The following is a 22073-nucleotide window of genomic DNA, read 5'->3' as shown; positions in this document are numbered from 1 at the left end:
GTTCCACATCTACAGTGTACCGTTCGTTTCCAGAATTTTTTTCTTTTGAATTAAGTTAGGGTTGGTGATTGGTAGCCACTTTTCAGTGAGGTACGAGGACCATTGGGTGCTGTGAACATTTCGTGTACCGTTCGTTTCCAGAATTTTTTTTCTTTTGAATTAAGTTAGGGTTGGTGATTGGTAGCCAGAACTTTTCAGTGAGGTACGAGGACCATTGGGTGGGTCGAATATAGGAAAATAATCAAATAATATTATTACATTGATAACTGATATGCAAGATTATATTACTGCTTAGTTATTTTAATTTTTCGTTTGGTTCTGCGATAGAAGCATAGGATTGGATTTGTAGTTCCACATCTACAGTGTACCGTTCGTTTCAGAATTTTATTTCTTTTGAATTAAGTTAGGGTTGGTGATTGGTAGCCAGAACTTTTCAGTGAGGTACGAGGACCATTGGGTGCTGTGAACATACCCTGCACGATTAGGCTGCGATGAACAGCCGTAGAAGCATAGGATTGGATTTGTAGTTCCACATCTACAGTGTACCGTTCGTTTCCAGAATTTTTTTTCTTTTGAATTAAGTTAGGGTTGGTGATTGGTAGCCAGAACTTTTCAGTGAGGTACGAGGACCATTGGGTGGGTCGAATATAGGAAAATAATCAAATAATATTATTACATTGATAACTGATATGCAAGATTATATTACTGCTTAGTTATTTTAATTTTTCGTTTGGTTCTGCGATAGAAGCATAGGATTGGATTTGTAGTTCCACATCTACAGTGTACCGTTCGTTTCCAGAATTTTTTTTCTTTTGAATTAAGTTAGGGTTGGTGATTGGTAGCCAGAACTTTTCAGTGAGGTACGAGGACCATTGGGTGGGTCGAATATAGGAAAATAATCAAATAATATTATTACATTGATAACTGATATGCAAGATTATATTACTGCATAGTTATTTTAATTTTTCGTTTGGTTCTGCGATAGAAGCATAGGATTGGATTTGTAGTTCCACATCTACAGTGTAAGTTAGGGTTGGTGATTGGTAGCCAGAACTTTTCAGTGAGGTACGAGGACCATTGGGTGGGTCGAATATAGGAAAATAATCAAATAATATTATTACATTGATAACTGATATGCAAGATTATATTACTGCTTAGTTATTTTAATTTTTCGTTTGGTTCTGCGATAGAAGCATAGGATTGGATTTGTAGTTCCACATCTACAGTGTACCGTTCGTTTCCAGAATTTTTTTCTTTTGAATTAAGTTAGGGTTGGTGATTGGTAGCCAGAACTTTTCAGTGAGGTACGAGGACCATTGGGTGCTGTGAACATACCCTGCACGATTAGGCTGCGATGAACAGCCGTAGAAGCATAGGATTGGATTTGTAGTTCCACATCTACAGTGTACCGTTCGTTTCCAGAATTTTTTTCTTTTGAATTAAGTTAGGGTTGGTGATTGGTAGCCACTTTTCAGTGAGGTACGAGGACCATTGGGTGCTGTGAACATTTCGTGTACCGTTCGTTTCCAGAATTTTTTTTCTTTTGAATTAAGTTAGGGTTGGTGATTGGTAGCCAGAACTTTTCAGTGAGGTACGAGGACCATTGGGTGGGTCGAATATAGGAAAATAATCAAATAATATTATTACATTGATAACTGATATGCAAGATTATATTACTGCTTAGTTATTTTAATTTTTCGTTTGGTTCTGCGATAGAAGCATAGGATTGGATTTGTAGTTCCACATCTACAGTGTACCGTTCGTTTCCAGAATTTTTTTTCTTTTGAATTAAGTTAGGGTTGGTGATTGGTAGCCAGAACTTTTCAGTGAGGTACGAGGACCATTGGGTGGGTCGAATATAGGAAAATAATCAAATAATATTATTACATTGATAACTGATATGCAAGATTATATTACTGCTTAGTTATTTTAATTTTTCGTTTGGTTCTGCGATAGAAGCATAGGATTGGATTTGTAGTTCCACATCTACAGTGTACCGTTCGTTTCCAGAATTTTTTTTCTTTTGAATTAAGTTAGGGTTGGTGATTGGTAGCCAGAACTTTTCAGTGAGGTACGAGGACCATTGGGTGGGTCGAATATAGGAAAATAATCAAATAATATTATTACATTGATAACTGATATGCAAGATTATATTACTGCTTAGTTATTTTAATTTTTCGTTTGGTTCTGCGATAGAAGCATAGGATTGGATTTGTAGTTCCACATCTACAGTGTACCGTTCGTTTCCAGAATTTTTTTTCTTTTGAATTAAGTTAGGGTTGGTGATTGGTAGCCAGAACTTTTCAGTGAGGTACGAGGACCATTGGGTGCTGTGAACATACCCTGCACGATTAGGCTGCGATGAACAGCCGTAGCTCGCAACGCCACTGATATCACAGTCTGAATGCAAACGGCTTAACTTTAGCCGGCTGTTCATCGTAGCCTAATCGTGCAGGGTATGTTCACAGCACCCAATGGTCCTCGTACCTCACTGAAAAGTTCTGGCTAATTCAAAACAATTAAAATAACTAAGCAGTAATATAATCTTGCATATCAGTTATCAATGTAATAATATTATTTGATTATTTTCCTATATTCGACCTCGGATATCGGGCATCTCTGTCTGCAGAAGTGACACTGCGCCGAAACTGAAAATCGTAACTCTTTGAACTCCATGGAGATCTTATAAATTCAAATGGCATCGAAGAAATATCCTGAACAATAAGATTATTAAAGATTCTTAGTTTTTACATATACAGTATACATATGCTTTAAACAAGTCCGCTACTGACTGGCACTCCGACATTTTGGACAGAAGCCGCATGCCGGCAAACGATCGCTAAAATCCTGCTTACCTACTATCCCAGCATTCCGACCGAATATCGCCTATCGGGAAGTTCCCTGCAATCGCCTGGTTTTACACGTGCCTGCCGGGCGCCGGGTAGTTAATCCGACTGTTTAAAGAATTAGCTTTTGCTCCTTCCCTCCTGTATTGTTCCACATTTAAATTTTGCAGTGCAAAAACATCAGGCCTTCGACATCTGTCAAACCCAAGAACTTCTCCATCGCTGTGACTTTCACCAGGCCAGGTAGCGCCAGAAAACAAAAATTACCCAATCGGATGAAATGTCTATCAATGGACGTTTTACTTTCACGCGGTTTGGTCAGTTTTTTCATTATGCGCAATATCTGTCTACGCTAACAACGCTCCCCTATACTTCTCGGTCAAGGTACCGGGAAAAAACGGATTTTGCCGCATTTTACGACAAAGTGACCAACTGATGCTTTATTCACTAAACTAAAAGGCTAACCCATAATACAATGTAGGACTAAATGGTCGCATAGCCCCACACCCAGCATTCTGTACGCAAGCGGTGCAGTGCACTTGTACGAAACGGATATTTTGAACCCAGTCGTACAGCGCACTGCGCTGCATTCGTACTGAATGTGGAGATGTTGGGTATGCGACCATTTTGTCCTAAGCTGTACTATTTATCTGCAAATATTTGATAAAAAAAATAATGAATCGAAGCACGATCTTAAAACAAAGCGAAGTTTCCCAGTAAAAACTGCTTCCCGCCGGCAGTTTTTAGTTAACATCCAGTACACATATCAGTACACTTCCGCAGATTTACAATAATTAGCCACTTACCTAGCGCAGACAAGTGGTGTTTGTCCAGATACAAGACTTTGGATGACTGGTTGGTTGGTCCGAAGCTCTGGGAACCGTACTGCGGCTTTGCCATCTGTCACAGTACACCATATCATGCTAATTGGGATTTCTCCGTCGACCTATTATGACTCGATAAAAACAACTAGCACACCAGACTCAAGACCTCTTACTGTGGATTGCGAAAAAAAAACGAATGATACCACTTCAGGAGAGCCCGTAGAGCAACGGAAAGATTACAGTATAGAAACGAGTTGTTCGAACTTTTTTAAAGCAGCAGTTGCTAACCAACCGCTGTAGAAACACTGTATATTGACAGTGTACTACATTAACATAATAATTATTATTATAATTCACATAGTTTCTTACTAAGTATTACTTATTATTAATATATTACACTGCAGGTACTTACTACGGAACTTAGTACTTACGTACTTTATCCAACATGAGTACGTTTCGCCGCATCACGATCATAAAAACAAATAAACACATTCAGGTAGGAAAAGCTATCCCACTTCCTGCGAATGAGAACCAGAACGAGCCAAAGCAATTTTCTCACTACCACGCCGAATTCTTAAGATAAACACTACAATAACAAAAAGGATCGCGAGTCCTTGGCACGAGCGAACAATTTTACCAATTGCTCTAACAAAACACTACATATAGTAATAGTACGTCAGAACATTGCATAATTGATAGGTGCCGAGCAGATCATCACTCTGCATAGCCAGGTACAAGAAGTTATTTACTTTAGATAATAGTTATTCGTTTTCATCTGGTCATGATGGGGCCGCGTTAAAATCCCAGCTGGTAGTGACGGCAGCAAGTGCAGACGTTATTATTATTATTATCTCCTAATAACTAAATTATAATGGTGCTTGGTGGTTATAACTGCATTAATGTTGAACTTGTAATCCTCGTATTCTGTGAGCTTTGCACATTGCGTTTGAACTACGGTTTATTAACTTCTACATAAACCTTCATTCATTGATTATAGTTAAGGTGACAAAGAAGTGATTACCGGTATACTTAATTTTCGCCGTACATTTCTTCGAAAGAAAGGAGGGTGATTTCTCTGTGTTTATAAAAAATTACATAACAAACAGACACTTACTTATGATTTATGAAACGATAGAACGCATAACGGAAAAATAATCGCAATAAAATACTTACTCAGTAGCTACTTTAATGGTTGATTCATCGGAGCAAGAACATGAGAATCAGATTGAGTATTGCTGTACGGGAGCACAGTAGTATAGTACAGAGTATACGGTGGACGGTCCGCATTTTTGTACGAGTATCAGATGCATCATCCTTGCAGAAAATGTTTTGTCTGGTGCACCGGGTGTTGATTAAATCACTTTGCAACAAGAACGATAACGACTCGACGCATCAGCAGCATGCACCGCTGCACAGCGGCAAGCGTTGAGAGTCACTTCTCCACCGAGTCATTTGATAATCAGTGATTACCATTTTTTATTGCCATAGCTTTGTCCAATATCGCTCATTCGCACCAGCGATCAGGTCTTTATCAACTGTCCGCTGTCAACTCAACTGTTGCAGTTTTCCGAAACAACGGTTTTCAACTGTAATCAGATTACTTTAAATTTTGGACAGCATGTATCGGTTTGACAGCAATTAAGATTAAACCAGGCATTCCTTTCTGTCGTAAAAGCAGCTTCCTAGTTTACTTAATTGTGCACAAAATTTAGTAATTTTTTTTCTCTGTACTTTTACGAACAAACAAATTCTTAACAGTAGTAACGAACAGACAAACAGAAAAATTAAAACAGACAGACAAAAAACAGACAAATTATTATTATTAACAAGTAAGACAGACAAATTATAACAGAAGTGAAAAATCATAAAAACTGGATGGAGTCACTGTTAATTATTAGTGTTTTAGGAAAAACCGCACTAGCCAATCGGACAAATTGTGCATTTAAAGGAAACATTTGCGGAATGTATCGATGCGGGATGAATCAGCTCGTATATATGAAAATGAAAGACAACCTGGCGTGCTGTTTAGCATACACAGCCGGCCGTATTCCCGGTGTGTTGGCTGGCAGTAATATCCTGCTCCAAAACACTACTGTGACATAAACATTCAACCTGATCCAATTTGCATATGGCATAACCTCATAACAGCACCATAAAATTCGGCATCAGACGCGTAATCACATGCAGATGGAGGAGCAAAGCGAGAGAAAAAACAGCGCGTCAATTGCCGGTGCAGATGATGATCATAATATGCAACGGTGCAGACAACGACAACAGCCGATGCTGTACGAATGTATTACACTTATGTATATGAGCGTGTGTGTGCTTATGCGTGCATTCCATTCGGGGTTTGTTGTTGTTGCGATGCACATTAACAGTGCCCACTTCCCAGGCGTTATCGGCGCTTCGTCAACTTGTTGCCAGCGAGCATCTAAATGCGCTCTCAAGGATGCCTTATCAACTGTGACCTTTCACCGCAAAACGAACCAGGCACGCTAATGATCGTCCGCACTGTGTCGTATGGTCCGCTGTGTTGACTGGGGTTGCCATCGCGTTCAATTCTTTGTGTCTTTTTTGCCTGGCACTTGGCTGGAGAACGTATTCCGCGTGTTCTGATTATTCTTAGTGCGTGGTTGTTTGCTGTAACTTGTGTGTCCGCTGTTGATCTTTAACGATGGACACGACTGAACAATCGAGCGAGGTAAATGGCTATTATGGCGGCACTAATGACCAGCCCACTGTATTATACTGCATTTCGGATTACGACAATGGCCAATCGTATTATTCCGCCGGCACTTTGAAACCAGGTATGATGGGAAACTGTGAATAAATCTAAATTACGGCGTATAGTGTGGGTTCCCGCTTTGATTTTCTGCGCTGTTATCTTCTATTTGTAAAATCATTTGTGCGGATAATTCTTCGAAGCTTCTGTGCATTAATTATTTATTAACGCCATTTTACCATGTATTTTGGTCCAGTTTCGCTTAAAATAATAATTTTGAGAAATGTCATTACGCTTACTCTTCCGAAAAACGCGCACGATATTGATTGCCGTCAGAAGGCTGAATTACTGATTAAATCCGCAACCATTAACTGGCCAGGCGAACAAGCAGACATTGTTTCATTAATTATTAAAATTTTCAAATATTCTTAGCTTTAGTATACAACTGGTTTCTTTGCTGGCAACATTTCATTTCCTTGGTTATTGTGCGGAGTTTTATTTTTCTGTGTTGTATAAGTGAGATACAGCAGGATGCGCACAACCTTGGCGGTTGACGCTTGTCCTTTAGCGGACAATGGCTCGCCACTAATTATTTGTCAACCGGAGCAATTCGGCACGAGTAGCCGGTACTCGTTCTGCGCGACCAAGACCAAACGACAGTTAATTGGGCTTAACGTTAGGCACGTTCCGATGCGACTTCGTTATCGTCAAAAATTTGTAGCAAGTCTACGGCGCCACTATGTCTAGCTGACGCCCTTGCTCTCCACCGTCTCCATTAAGACTGACATATGACCTCATGTATGCATATATTAATCAAATTAATAATACTTATGATTGCCATTAATTTTGAGGATCATTAAAAATACTATCTATGATTAAAAATACTATGTATATCAAACTAAATATTATATCAATTATTACGCAATTTGCTGCTTGACCTTATATGCCTATATCATCCTTATATCAACAGTTAAGTTGAGTATATTTGTGGATTGAATTTGAATCAAATAACAACGTGCATCGTAAACTGTCAAAAAAGATACCGTGTTAAATTTACATAGAATAAATCTCTCCGTAACACACCCGCAATGGTATTGCGATTTACAGCAAATATACCGTAGGTTCATCAAGAATATTAAACACACACTGACTTTTCATGTTAATAAACTAAGTAAGTAAATATTATTATTTATTTACAATATATTAAACACATAGTATCCTTTTATACGTGGATGCAGTTTAACGCCCAGGGTGCCAGACCTTTCATTCACCATTAAATTTTCTTGATTTCTTTACGCTTTCTTCTAGGAACCAGCTGTGAATCCGTTGTCTCGACGGACTCTTCTACCGTGCAGACATTGGACAAGCCGGTCAGCCTGGATATGGCCTTCCCGGAGTACGTGGCCACTCCGTCGTACCCCTTCGAAACCACCCCGGTGTCGGTCATCGTCCGGCCGGTCTACACGCCCTACGTCAACCAGGACATGTCGGTCTTCTTCAACGGCATGCCCCTGCCACCGGCCTACGATGCCCAGATGCTGACCGCGTCGGCACCGTTGGATTATGCCAATGGACAGGATGGACACGTGACGCCATGTAATTTCGGGTATGTTGGGTTGAGTTTATTAAAAGCGGCACTAATTGGGTGCATACTGTTAGTCAAACCGGCTGCACGCTTTGAAGTTATTACTTTTACACAATACTTCCTACTTTATGTGCTGCAAGATGCAGGCAATGTTATGCCCAGTATAATCAGAAATATTCAAAACATTTTACAGTGGATCATGAAAAAAACCATTCATCACAATTCAATAAGCGGCTTAATTCGAAATTAAATTATATATTTCAGTTTAACAATATATGGCGTTTTTTTATCTGCTTTTTCAATACCGTAAGATCATATTATTACTTCGAAGGAGTAATTGTAAAAACATTGCAAGTGCGAATTTAAATCACTTACAGCACTTAAACTGTAAAAACTCCAAAAAAAGCTGTTATCAGTAGAAAATTAAAATGGCTTCGATGATCTCACCGTCAGTTTTAATGGTAAAAAGCAGTCTTCTGATGCTCTGCTAGCGTGTCACCAAAACAAACATTAAGCATGACTCAAATTTAAAATCTGTTTCTTATCTTACGATTAAAGTGCTGTTTGTCTGCATGTATGTGATCGTCGTAAGGACCACAAAAAAATTATTTACAAGTTACAACGTACAACGAATGTCAACGATTACTGTAGTTGGTTAGATACTCGTCTGCTCATCAGTACAAGTATCGCTTAATTTTGCTAAAATGTTTTACCAAGCGGGATGATGTACCGGCTCTGCTGGTGTGACGCAACACTGACCAGCCCCTGCGCTGCATTGATTGTCGATGGCGGCCGTGAGCCCACCTCCTTAGAAATCTCGATTCCCCTGGGTGTACGATTCTGTGCACTGTGTGCCCTGACAATCCCCACAGTCCAACTACAGAGACGGGGCACACTGAATACATTTGCATACTTGAGTACACTCAAATTACTCCAAATTAGCCAGTTCAACCCGGCCGTTGCCGTGCCCGTTGTACGGACGCAATGCGCTGTCAAAACGAGCGTGGTAATAGTGGGGAAAAAAGCTGAGAATCTTCATCGGATACAGTTGATAGGAACCACTCGGCCCTTTACGAAAATTTAAATTTCTTTTTTTGCTGATCAGTTTGTTTCCAACGCTTTTTTTGCTTGATTTCTAGGAAAACTATTTTTTTCGAATACTGGAATTGGGTACTCACAACTGTAAATAGCGCCAAATTTTTTGCAGTTAATTTGGTGGTGATTAAAGAAAGTATATCTAATTTATTGTGGGTCATACTGGTTGGATGGCGATTCGCGCACATTGTGCCTAATGAGGCAACAATGCTCCATTTGTGGCACAATTAGCAATCAGGCTCAAGTAGGAATCCCATCGGACACAGAAAGGAAGTCGCTAATTTACTCTGTCTGCTGTACAGCGTATGCTGCATCTTTCTTCCATCGCATCAGTCGGCATCGCATCATGTATCTCATTCCGGCGAATTTCTAATCCATCGCTTTCAAGTTTGATCCCGTTTTCTTAATACAACCTTATACATTGCGATCATGGTGTTAATTGTGGACAACGAGAGTCCGTCGATGCGGCTAGATCACCGTGACTTATTACGCGAGCCCGTTGTGAACCGTTACACTCATCATCATCACCATCATCACCACCATAATCACGGCCATAAACATGAGCCGGCCGTGGCCAACGAACGCGGGGTCGAGCGGCGTCTGACCATGCATGGCAATTGTCTGCACGGGCCGTCCACCCCGGTGCTGCTGCACCGCATGGTCTTCCCCGTGCACGCACTGCACTTCAGCACACCGGTCTATCATCTGCCCCATCTCGACTCCCACATCATCCATCCCTGGTGCGTAATTATGCGGCAATGAGACAGTGACCTTTCCCGGTAGAAACTGAGTCTGCAGATCGTCTACAAGTTGCGTTTAGAGTTTAGACTTACAGCTCCGCGTGGTTACCATTTAGAATCTAGCTACGACAATCCGGTATGGAATGATCTGCCAGCATTTTTCTTCTTAGAGAAATATTAGAATTATATAGTGTTGTCAGGCAAAATAGATTTGCACAGAGTTTCCATTTGGTCAGTTTATTAATTTTTAACGTCGGCGTCGCACAACAAGCGCGCTCGGCTGTTTCAGGTTTCCCCGTACGTGAGTTAATGTTTGTTAAGGTAGATAAATATTTCAGCAAGTCAGAATTTTTACATAATGAGTACAAAATCGGTCACAAATTTAGGTATGACCAACTGAATTCCTGAAGTGTTTTTGGATTGGGTTTAATAAGAATTTCCCAAAGTTGGCAATGTTTTCGGCTTCCTCAAAGAATTTCGAAATATGTCCGTGGACATTGTGACCTTTACATTTGTAGAAAACCGTCTACGGTATTCGTGTCTGGCTTGTTCCGAACCGTCTTTCAGGGTGTTTACGAAATGTATGGAATGCATCAAACACGCTTTTTGTTGTCCTTGGCACTGCATATTATCATTCTTTCGTGGCGCTTAAGTTGTCCGAAATTTAGTCCGTATGGGAAGTGCCAAGCAGTATTCTTAATATTTCTTAGTACACAAAGCTGCAGATATTTCTGGAAAAGATTGCTTTCTGTCTGGTTATTGAGAAATAAGATTGTTGTCTGTGTAGAGTGACGTTGCGCGGTCAAACTGGCTAATCGAAGGTTGCAATATAGGTCCTTATAAACATTTGTCCTGTGACCTGCGCTTATCGTGTTTCTTAATAGCGTCAATTATGATAAAAGAGCACGAACTGTGTACTGTAAATACAACAAAAACGATTAGAAATTTATATCACGGATCACGTTTTATAAACAAGCAAATTTTAAAAACATGGTGTTGGTTTCAAATTGGATATTATCTCTTATACTCGCATACGAGTTTTTTGCATTAGCAGTGCTTTTGCTAATGCCAAAACCTTGCCTCGGAATACAAACACCAGCCATTAAATTTCGCCACTGCGACAAATAATTTTGTTCGACTCTATAGAGAAGTATGATTGTCGGAAAAAAGCACCGCAAATTTAGTAAGCAAAATGACTTTTTGTAAAAAACGTTCAGAATGAATGCAACTACTAATTTCGATCACATGACGTTGTTTAGGAAGCAGCACGCTCGAGCGCTGTTCAGTGGTTTTTTTTGCAAAATTGTTTAACGAAAGCGTTTGTCACGCGAAGACCATTACATAGCACCGGACGAATTATCGTGATTCCTTTGGTTATTTTATTATTTGCAGTGTAACCGAAATGCGCAAAGAGAAATCGCGTGACGCCGCTCGTAACCGCCGCGGGCGGGAGAACACGGAATTCCTCTGCCTGGCTAAGCTGCTCCCTCTTCCCTCGGCCATCACCAGCCAGCTGGACAAGGCCTCCGTTATCCGCCTATGTATCAGCTCCCTGAAACTCCGCTCCTTCTGTGCGAACGGTGATCCGCCCTGGATGCGTGATCCTCCCAAAAAGCATAACCTGCATCAAGGTAAAACGCGCCTTTAGCGAGCTCTGTAATTTAGAGTTTAGACGCTGATTAGTCTTCCCGAACAAAGCCTAATTTTTTCCGACTTGACTATCCTTATCTGTCGCTTTGATCGGCCAAGTTAACCGCGATAGCCCGTCGTGATTGTGGGAAAAACTCCTTCGGTAAATCGCAAATTTTTGGGTTCGGCAAAAACCCAGATTTTATTAAGATTCTTAGCGCAGCAGCATTTTTCACATTTTCATGACAAACACATTCAAAAAGCAGTTTTCTTCGATGACTTAATTTTTTCTGCTGCACACCAAGTTCACATTACGGTGTTCGGTTAAATCGAATTTTGTAAGCGTAAAGGTCATGGATGTTATTTATACAGGCGGCTTGGTCGCATTTCGAAATTGTAAAAAAGTTTACTTTTGGCTGACGTGTTGCTTTAGCTGACTGGGATGGGTTTTGGGGTAATCGCGGGGGTTGTAATCCAGTTGTGGCTGTGATTAAGTGGCATTGGCGGGAGATCAAGTGTTACAGTCATGCCGTAATCCCCTACCGATATATCTATGCCGGTCGTCACGGAAGGGAAACACGGGGATGCGAGGATATCTGCATATTGATTATGCAGATGCCGGTGTAATTTATTCTCATTAGGCCGGGATAGGGAGATGCCCGGTGTTGACAGAGAGTAATTGTCTGTGATCAAAAGGCATGAGTGGAGCGAGCCGGAATGCCATGAATCAAATGGAGCTGCTGGGTGTACAATGGCACATCCAGTGCCGTGTATACACTATACACTGTGTGTAGGGCCAATGATACATGGGTGCAGATCGAAATTAGATTTAGAGCAGATCATTGACTGCCTGCGGGCTATAACGAAGGCGTTTGTTATGTCCTCGTAAAGGCTTGCACAGCCAGCTCCCGTTTTAATAGCTGCTATTGTTTATGGATTTTTTTTAAACATGTATTGCTCGTCCTTGTGCACAATTCAGTATCAGGCTATCAGCTTAAGCGTCCTTAAATTATCATGCCGATAGTATGTGATATCTTTTCAAACAAAAATAATAAAGATGATGGCTAAACCAGAATACAAGTTGTTCGTGGATAGCGGTTTAGTTTGTGAAATAGAAGAATCATGTATTTTAATAGTTTTCTAATACGGTCGCAGAAGGGACATTAATTTACTGTAGTATAAGAGTACGATATTGCACTGTATTTCGTACCTAATAAAAATGACTGCGCTTATTTTTTACGTTAATGGATGAGAATTAGGCCAGCGCCTTTTATCGACTGTAGTACACGGTCCTTTTATTTATGGAGAAGAAAAGAGATAAATATACGAAAGCCTACAATGCAAACAAAAACAATTTCTTTCGATTTTCGGTTGTTTGTCTATGTGTGTACAACTACTCGTATTTCTCACAACTTTACTAAACCCGTTCGCAACTTTATATCGCATTTTTGTCAAAGCTTAGCAGATTAATCGAGTGCTTAGATAAGATGCATCAACTTTATCAGCGTAATGACCTAGCAGCAATCGCGATAAATCGATAATCCAGTAGGTTTATATTATGGGAATAATGCCGACGCTTTTTATTAGAGTCCACAGAATTCCCACGTCTTTCCGGACCCATCCCATCCGGCTTGAACGCCGTGCTCCAACCGTTTGCCGTGGATGCCGATACGGAGCTGTCCGCTGCTGAACTGACCGCCGAAGCGGCGGATGCTAATTTCGGATCTTACGTTCTGCAGGTAAAAACGTAACACCAAAACCGGAAAACGGTTTTGTTCTATGAAATCTTCGGTGCAGGCAACCTACTTGTGTCTAGTTATGCGACTATTCATAGCATCATTTTTACAGTAAACAGACTGTAAACTTAATTTTTTGACAGGCGCACGATGGTTTTATCATGGCTGTAGCGGAAGACGGGCAGCTTCTGTATATTTCGGAAACGGTATCGGTGTACCTTGGCCTCTCCCAGGTGGAGCTGACCGGCAACAGCATTTTCGAATACATTCATCCCGGTTAGTTAACAACGCTGCCGAATGTGAATTGGCGGCGTGGACGTACCTTTTCCGTTCTGCAGATGATCGAAGTGATCTGGCGGTAGCCATGGGTATTCCATTCGATCCTATCCATTTCGGCCAGGAACACGATATTGATGCCAAACCAGAATATGATTCGCCGCCAGTAACGAAAAAAGGTCATGAGGTTGCCACTTACTCCAATGGAAATTCAAGTGAGCATTCAGCCGCTAGTGGGTGAAATTCTCGTTGTTAAAAACATTTTTAATCAGTTTCTTTGTTGCATTTGTAGCTGTACTTCATATTTGTAATAAAGTTACAAACAGCAAAATACGAGTAACGTTAATAACTGATAAAATTAATGATTAAAGTGGTAAATGAAATAATATGACTGGGTCAGTTCGATGCCGATCTTTAGTGGGTATTTTAATATCTATTATTCTCCGTAGTACGTATTTTCCAATCGTTAAAAAATAGCATGAGAAATGTTGATCTAAAGGATTAGGTTGACAACGGAATCCGCTTTCTGTTTTTTTTTCAAAAATACTACCTGCATACGACCTTACTTTTACCTGCTGCGCAATGTCGAAACTGGTACAGGATATCCGCTACATCTGTAAAGTGCCTGAACATATCCGCCAACCTTTTAGCATAATTTTACCGTAGTGGTGACATAAAAAAATTATTTTGAAAATAACTCTGCCAACCCTCGCTGACTGCAGGTTGCAGTTTTTGTGAAAGCTCGCGAGACCATAGAAGTTGAAAGAAGCATCAGCCACTTTTCTACGATTACTGTAGATTTATGTTGCACGTATACATCTGCTTTATTTTCTGCTGAATTGCTATATGTATAAGGATTTCCTTATGAACATTATCAACAACACGAAGTAAAATGCCAGATAATTCTAAAAATTGTGCTGCATAATTGAAGCATGTGACCTGTTGCCACATACTAATTAAAGGCATTATTTCTTGAGCATTAGAAATGGTAATCCTCACAAATCTCTTGTGATCTAACCAGTAAGGCATGCTGCGGTGGAACGTATTGTAACGTACGGCCCAGAATTAATTGTACGGAAAGGTCACTACAACTCGGTGCAGACACCGCATTAATCATCGCAAACAGTTCGACCTGGAATTTTGATCAAAATCCGAAATATTCCCACTGTATAGGCACCGAACGCGAACGCAAACCCCGCTCGCCCCGCAAGCCGGACGCCCTCCCAACCAAGAAGATGATGAGCCCCACCAACCTCGGCTGCGGACGCTGCACCCGCTTCCGGTCGACGTTGACCAAACGCGGCGTCCAGATGAAGTATTCGGGATACCGGGTCCTCGCCGTACAGTGGTGGCCGCGTTCCTGGAACGCTGAGATGCTGCAGCGACAGGGCGGTGCCGGTGTGGAGAAATTCCCGGATCTGTTGCAAGGATACGTTATGTGCGCCAGCGCCTTGCCGTCGCTCAATATGAACGAGATGCGTGTGGATCGCTCCTGCTTTACCATGCGGTTGGGGCTGAACTTCAAAATACTTTCCGTCGACTCCAGGTAAAAGACGCGGCGAGTGCAATCTGCTGTACAAAAGTAGGTGAATCTTTCGGTTGCCGTTTCCTCTGACGAAAACCTGCTCCGTAGTCGGCTGTATTTATTTATAAATGATAACACGGCAGTTTCTAGCTTGTTTTTGGTTAGTTGAAACGCGTGGCTTTAAAATTAAGGTACGTACTGTAAACATATCGTAGTGATCAGGTATTTACAGTAATTACCAGGAAATTTCCTGTCCTAGCCAAAACTTTCTACTTTTTATATAACATCTTCACATTTTTCTGAATAATTTTGGTTTTATACTTCTGTTTATATTTCCGCTGCCGTGCAAAAAGATGTTTCTCTTTTTGTGTACTCGTATGTGTTAAATTTCGCCATGAGCGGTGAAAAGTCGTAGAACAATGGTTATCAATCCGTTGTTCTTGATATTACCCTGAAAGAAAGCTGATTATGCCATATAAAAAAGTGTGCAGCAACAGGATGTCGAATAAAATTTTTCAACTGTACGACACTAAATTATTTTTTATCATACTAATTTTCAGAGTTAGGCGTTCCTTCGATGCAAATTTTGCTAATAATTTTAAAACATTCGGTTAATTTTCCCATTCGCTCATAGAAACAAGGTCGACAAGAGGAACGCTATACAGCCGGTGAACTGGTTTACGAGTGTATTCAGGATTAATAAAATATCATCGGCAGGGTTGAAGAGTTAGCGCGGAAGCCCACCGACGGCCTTATCGGACAGAGTTTCTACGAGCTGTGCTTTGCCAGTGATATCCAGATCAGCGCCGACCTACACCGAGACGGTATGCGATATCATTATTTTCGGGAGAACCAGTATTTTTTATTTATTCACTTGGCGCTCCTGTTACAGTTGTTCGGAAAGGTCAAGCACTAAGCGGCTATTACCGGGTCCGACTGGACTGCAGTCGAATCGCCGGAGCGGATGCGGTGTACTACTGGATTCAGACCGGAGCCCATCTGATGGCCAACAATAAATCACCCAACGACCACTCTATCGTGGCGGTGCATAACATTATCGGGTAAAGTAAATAAACAGACTAGCAACTTGCTGTACGAATCTACAGCGTTCTTATTATCGGTTGTCGAATGTATACGTATGTACAAAAGGCATGCCCGTACAAAGATGCAGCCAATTGTCGACGTGTAAGCGACTCCGTTGGTCAGCCTGAGAAAAACCCACATTAACATGAGAGAGAGTCTGAGGAATGATAAATAGATAAAAAATAAAGAAGCTATATAAATTTATTTTATTGAAAATAAATATGTATTCACTTTTTGATTTACAACTTCGTGGGCATTTAGCAAGAGAAATTGGTTACCTGCTCTTCACTAATCACTGCTCTACGTTTCCTCGATTCTGATTTCCAATAAACATCAACAGACTTTGAAGCAACAGATTTTCATCGCTGTTGCGTAGATATCAAACGCCTCAGCGTGTAGAAATATTAACCGCTGGCGATGATTTTTTTTTCTAAACAATTAATGCAATACGGAAAAAAAGGAGACTATTCAGTAGGCTATACTATGTATTTCACATCCGACTTGTCGACCCTGCTCTTAGTTTATTGGCTATGGGGGTTCGCATTTGCTAATGATTGTACACTGCCTTGGTTTATGTGAAAATAATTTATGGCGCTACAACGTTGCTGTTTCATCAAAATAATGTTCTTTTATGCCGTAGATGAAAACAGTTAAAACGAGTCCAAGAAATTTAAATTGAGTTAATTATTTAATTCTGTATTTTATTTTACGACAGCAGAGTCGCCGATACATCAACGGACCTAAACTTTCAAACCGGAATCACTCGTCACCTCCATTTCAATTCGAACGAATCCGTCTTATCGCATTTGACACCCACCGAGCCGCTAATCATCGCCCCTGTCCAAACAGCGCAGCCGCCTAGCGCCAAACGCAAGCGGAAAACCGCTTCACAGGAGAAGCGGGGTAAACGCAACAAAGACAGCAAAATCGTCACGCCGGTGCGGCGCGGGGATCGACGGTGTAAAAGTAAGCGGACGGTAAAGGTCAAGTTGGAGGATGACACCGAATCCACCACATCGGAGTAACCGCCCAGTTTCAGTGTCTAGATTATTTCCTCATTTCTATAGACGGCAGTATGAGCCCTTAACTGTTGGAAACGAAATCGCTGTTCTACTCTCTAACGACAGTGTATAAAACGAAATTTTTTACTGCTGCGTTGTCAATTTAATGAGAGTTGTTTAAACCATTAAACTCCGGTGGGTAAAGTGTATCACGGATACTGCGTTTCGGCTATATTGCGATTTTTTTTACATTATCGGGTCTCCGTATCCTCCCAGCGGCCTGCGGACCTTCTTTTCAAGTATTTTTGATTTTAAATTTTTCATCCAGACGTTCCTGATTGACGAGTGTTTGACCTTTTTGCCTCTAATAATCCCGCTTCAAAAAATTTATTATAACACAATGTGAAACGATGGGATTTCAAATTGCAGCTGTATCATCTCTCATAAACAATAAATTCACACTGACGCATATAAAATGACTATACATAATTATTATCCAGTGCGCTTTTGAGGAGTACGACACACTGATTCGCACTCCACTGTGCAGCGTAATATCTCGTTCGTTCTGCATTCTTCATGACGTCGACATTGCTCCCTAAACGTACTGGGATAACCAACTGGAGAAAACGTACCAAAACTGAGTTCCCGCAGTACAGTCGCACTCCGGCAGCCCTCAGTCTCTTCCTTTAATTTGCTTTTGTTCCCCTCCCTGCTTTTGACATGGGCCTTGCAGGCGCTTTGTGTACTCATCGTGTTCAAGTACCAGACTTACAGTATATACGGCTAGAAAATTGCAGTTTCGAATGCATTGATATACTTGATGGCACTAAACGCGGCTACAAATCAGCGTACGTACTTCCTTGTACTTCTCAAACTCCGTTAAAGTATGCGAATATTCGGCTCCTTCGGTTTTTTACTTTTATTTCACGCAGTAATTCTGTGAAACTCTGTTTAAATGCTTAAGTGAATACTTGGTTAGCTGTATCCAAGTTACGAATTACTAACTCGCAGTTTTCGAACAGACGAACAGAGATTTGTTATTTTTGCTTAAATTAGAGGACCTTCTATGCGCTCCGTTCGATTATTTATGCAGTCGTGCTCATTTGCATTATAATAGTCAAAATGCCGTAAAGCACCAGGTGTAGATTCGTATAACTTCTGCTGGTGTTGCTCTGTGGTTATCTCCGTGCTTTCTGTACTTATTTTACTTCCTGTACTGTACACAGCGAAAGCAAACTTATACGTCAGTTTCATACGTCGTAGACTCATACGTCAGCTCATACCTTAATATACTGCTCATACGTCATTTTTATTTGGAAATGGCTATAGACACCCCCTTTCACCCCCGTTATCTATAGGCACCACCTTTCGCACCCACTTAGACTATAGGCACCCCTTTTCGATTGATTAATCTCTGCACCCCGTCGTGTGCGAAAGCTATAAGCACCCCCTATCGTCCGTTGCTATGTTTTAAGGCCGAATTTTGTTGACCTTAGAGAATTTTCGAGAAAGTCATTTTACCACCGGCTCCGGATCTTTTGCCTGTTCCTTTTGTAATATATACAATGTACGACAAAAAGAGGTTGAACCGATCAGTCGGTCCGCGGTTCAAAATAACCTCGCAACGACACGCCACCACTAAAACTTGGACGCTTACTCACTACTTTCAGACGCTCGCGCTCCGTGAATATCAAAGTGCAGCTATACTAGTTGCATATCAAAAGGTGTAGAAAAAAATTTTAAACTTTTTGATACTAAACCTGTGGCTGTTTATGGCGAACAACAGAAATTCTAGCCAGTTTGCTTTCTCGTAGGCACAGCATAGGATCTGTGCGAATAACCGTTTGGCTTGCAATCAATGCTTAAGTCTATGGGTTATTTTGAACCGCAGACCGACTGATCGGTTCAACCTCTTTTTGTCGTACATTGTATGTGAGTTGCTGCAGGAGAAACCGCTCTGTAATAACAATGTAATAACAACAGAACTGTCAGTTCTGTAATCAGTAGCCCATCCGAAAATAATCCACGATCTGACAATGACCTGGTTTACCCAACCACTACCGAAGAAAACGACCTGAAGGACAGTTACCCGGGGTTTTCCGAATTCGAAGCTGCTTTCAAGCAGTATCAAAGAGATACGTTCCAAACATTCGTAGTCAGGCGATCTGAAAGCCTGGGAAAGATGGTGCTGGAATTCCAATCCGCTTGTACAACACAGATTTGGTTGACGTTAAGACCGTCGGAAGAATTTTGTACGATCGCGGAGTAGGTGCCTTCAGTTACATATGCCAGCGGAAGTACCGGAAGCAGTACACCGGCCTCGTTGATCCCGGCGACATCGCGATCTGCAATCCATCTTCGCCTGACGTCACCCGAATTCAGGACGAAGTTGACGCCGGAATGGCATGCGTGCAGGTGTTGTATGGCGCGCATCATTTTGTTTTGTCACATAAGCGACAAGGGGATCCGTTCGTCACCGTATACAACAGCCTGGACGCCGCACTTCCGGAGCATATCCTCCTTCAGTTATCCATGCTCTACGGACGCGAAACGCGTGATGTGAACATTAGGCTTCCGGTTGTGCAACGCCAGTTGCCTGGCACGAATCAATGCGGGCCAATGGTCTGCGCTTGGCAGTGTGAAGTTGTGCAAGGGCACAGACCAGAGAACGCAATTTTCACAAAAGCTGCCACCCACCGTGCATGGCTAGCAGAAGTTTTGGAGACTGAAATCTTGCTAAGATGCCCTGAACGCGTTGGACGGAAACCAGCAAACGAGCAAACCATCCAAAAGGGCGATATTGTCGTGCGCGTGGAAGATGCCGTGCGCATTCGATCTATGCTGGCCGATCAGCCAAACCGGCCAATTGTCGGATGGAGTGCCTAACACACCTTTCTTTTTTGAATGGGTGACCTAATCATGTCAGAATGTCAGATCGTCAAAAAATTTTGTGAAACAAAAAGACTGTTAAAACATTGTTATCAGTCTTCGGCGAAAAAAAATAAAAATGGGTGCCTATAGTCCGCGGAAAAAAACGGGGTGCGAGAATTATCTAATGGAAAAGGGGGCCTATAGTAAAACAGGGTGCAAAAGGGGGTGCCTATAGCAAACGGGGGGTGAAAGGGGTGCCTATAGTCTCACCCTTTTTATTTTTCTGCATATCCTGATCATCGCGCAGAATGCACGTGTTTTATGGAGAAGATGGTGAATGGTACAGTCCTGAACGGTGGCGAATGGTGGATGTCCGCGTAAGCGGTGGCTTACTGCAGCATGGTGCGGTAATCAATGTCGTCGAAAACGGTCTTATCGTGGATTTCTACTGTCCCGATCGACGTGCAGACCTCGTTGAATTTCAGTCGGCATTCCGCTGCGCAGGTTCCTTTCCCCGCTGGCACAACAACCCCGACTCTGCCATTCCCTGGGACCGGGCAGCGGCCTATGGCATTGAGGCCCTGTTGCAGGCAACCCCCGCCCAGCCATGGACGTGGTACCCTGCTAAATTCATACACTGTCACGTTCGTTTCGCGAAACTGTTGTTTGTGGAAGTGACAGCGGATGGTAGAGCGTCTAAGGAAGTGGTTCCGGTAGCTCAGGTCCGTCTTCGGCCTTCGCAGCAAGACCTGGATGAACGACGCGTGGCCCCAGGTGAATATATGGTCCGTCAATGTCGTTTGCCGGAGAGCGTGTCGCCCCCATTAAACGGTCAGCCGCAGAAAGAATGGAAAATAATTATGGAAAAGAATGTGTTAACAAAAGCGTATCCGTTGTCCTTCCACGGTAATTTCCTGGTTTATTTGCAACGCGGAACTGAAAGGCCGATGAGGCCCCTACAAATGGTCAGTTCTGCTTTCAACCATTACGTACGAGACAGATTTATTCGGTTATACCGTAGTTGTCTCGAACTGACTTTCACAAGCAGCGGCTTTGGAACGTACTACCTAATAAATGTCCACGAAATGTAGAATGCATGTTAAAACACTGTGTGGAATCTTCTTTTCACATATAATTTTCAAAAGTCCATTATTTTCTCTGTGTGTAAATCTATTTGTAAAGTGGGCCCCATTGGTTAATGGGATTATTATGGAAGTAGCCAATTTCTCTACCGCTAACGATAAAAAATGTTTCTAACTACTAAAATGGAATGGTCTTCGAACAAGCTCTGTTTCTGGGAAGGGCGGGTAGGGGCAGTAGGGCACATATATTGGCGATACTACAGCAATCCTTGTGTTGCAGGAAGCTACTGCAAAGAATCGCTTCTATGAACTACTATGACTTGTACTGATTAATTTTATAATTATAGTTATTAAGAGAATTTCTTGACAGGAAGAGCTTATTGAAGAAGCTGCAGAGCTGCGGGAAACCAGGATGGCATTAGGCGCTTTGTTTGCCCAACGCGTGACCGATCTGACGGGTGCTGATGGCCTTGGCGCCAATCTGAAAAATGTCGATGACCTTTGTACCGATCTGGTAGATGCACATTTTACATGCTTACACCGTGACTTGGGCGTACTTGTCGGCATCTTCCAACTTCTGACCACCCACGATCGAGCATATTACCGGCGTGTCTGTGCAACGTGGAACGCGTATCTCCAGCCGGAGAGCGTGTATAAAGATGTCCGCATCGGGTTGAAAGATCATTCGTATTATCATTTTACGGTTTGCCTCTTGAAAGGACTGACGCCACGTACCGCATATGTGATAATCATGGAGGACGCTTATAATACCGATGATCTGGGCGAAATGCTGCTCTGTATTGACGCCGTTCTATCCGCCCAGGGTGGACGCACCCGGTGTATGGTGATTTTCCACAACTGTAAATGGCAGATCGGAAGTATCCCCACTGCTATGAAAAAACTTGTGCGTCTGACGTCTGAATTTACTGGCGCTCAACTGCCCATACGAGCGCTTATGTGGAAGGGGTGTACGTATTCCGTGAACTGCCATTCTAAGCTTGCTTTGCCAATGTCCTCTACGCCCATAATCATTCCATCGCCGAACCTGATCACGAGCT

The 22073-nt window shown here is 42.0% G+C and overlaps 1 protein-coding gene across 3 annotated transcripts; it reads left to right on the top strand.

Annotated features, from left to right (window-relative positions):
- Nucleotides 1–5927: 5927 nt before the first annotated feature.
- On the top strand, nt 5928–17252 carry LOC129600363 (neuronal PAS domain-containing protein 1-like). Of its 3 annotated transcripts, none has more exons than XM_055498851.1 (10): nt 5928–6477; nt 7701–7998; nt 11205–11443; nt 13029–13180; nt 13321–13453; nt 13516–13668; nt 14627–14999; nt 15696–15802; nt 15871–16039; nt 16777–17252. In XM_055498851.1, the coding sequence occupies exons 1-10, from the start codon at nt 6345–6347 to the stop codon at nt 17084–17086; spliced, it is 2067 nt and encodes a 688-aa protein (XP_055354826.1). In that variant the 5' UTR covers nt 5928–6344; the 3' UTR covers nt 17087–17252. The 3 variants fall into 3 exon arrangements, with proteins under 3 accessions (XP_055354826.1, XP_055354827.1, XP_055354828.1); XM_055498852.1 differs by having other exon boundaries at nt 5929–6477; nt 16780–17252; XM_055498853.1 differs by lacking the exons at nt 5928–6477; nt 7701–7998 and adding an exon at nt 9266–9812.
- The last annotated feature ends 4821 nt before the right edge of the window (nt 17253–22073 follow it).

This window comes from Paramacrobiotus metropolitanus, unplaced genomic scaffold (assembly GCF_019649055.1).
Source record: "Paramacrobiotus metropolitanus isolate TYO unplaced genomic scaffold, Prichtersi_v1.0 Parri_scaffold0000173, whole genome shotgun sequence".
NCBI classification, from domain to species: Eukaryota; Metazoa; Tardigrada; class Eutardigrada; order Parachela; family Macrobiotidae; genus Paramacrobiotus; species Paramacrobiotus metropolitanus.
The sequence above is the reverse complement of the archived record's forward strand: the minus strand, read 5'-3'. Positions and strand labels throughout refer to the sequence as shown.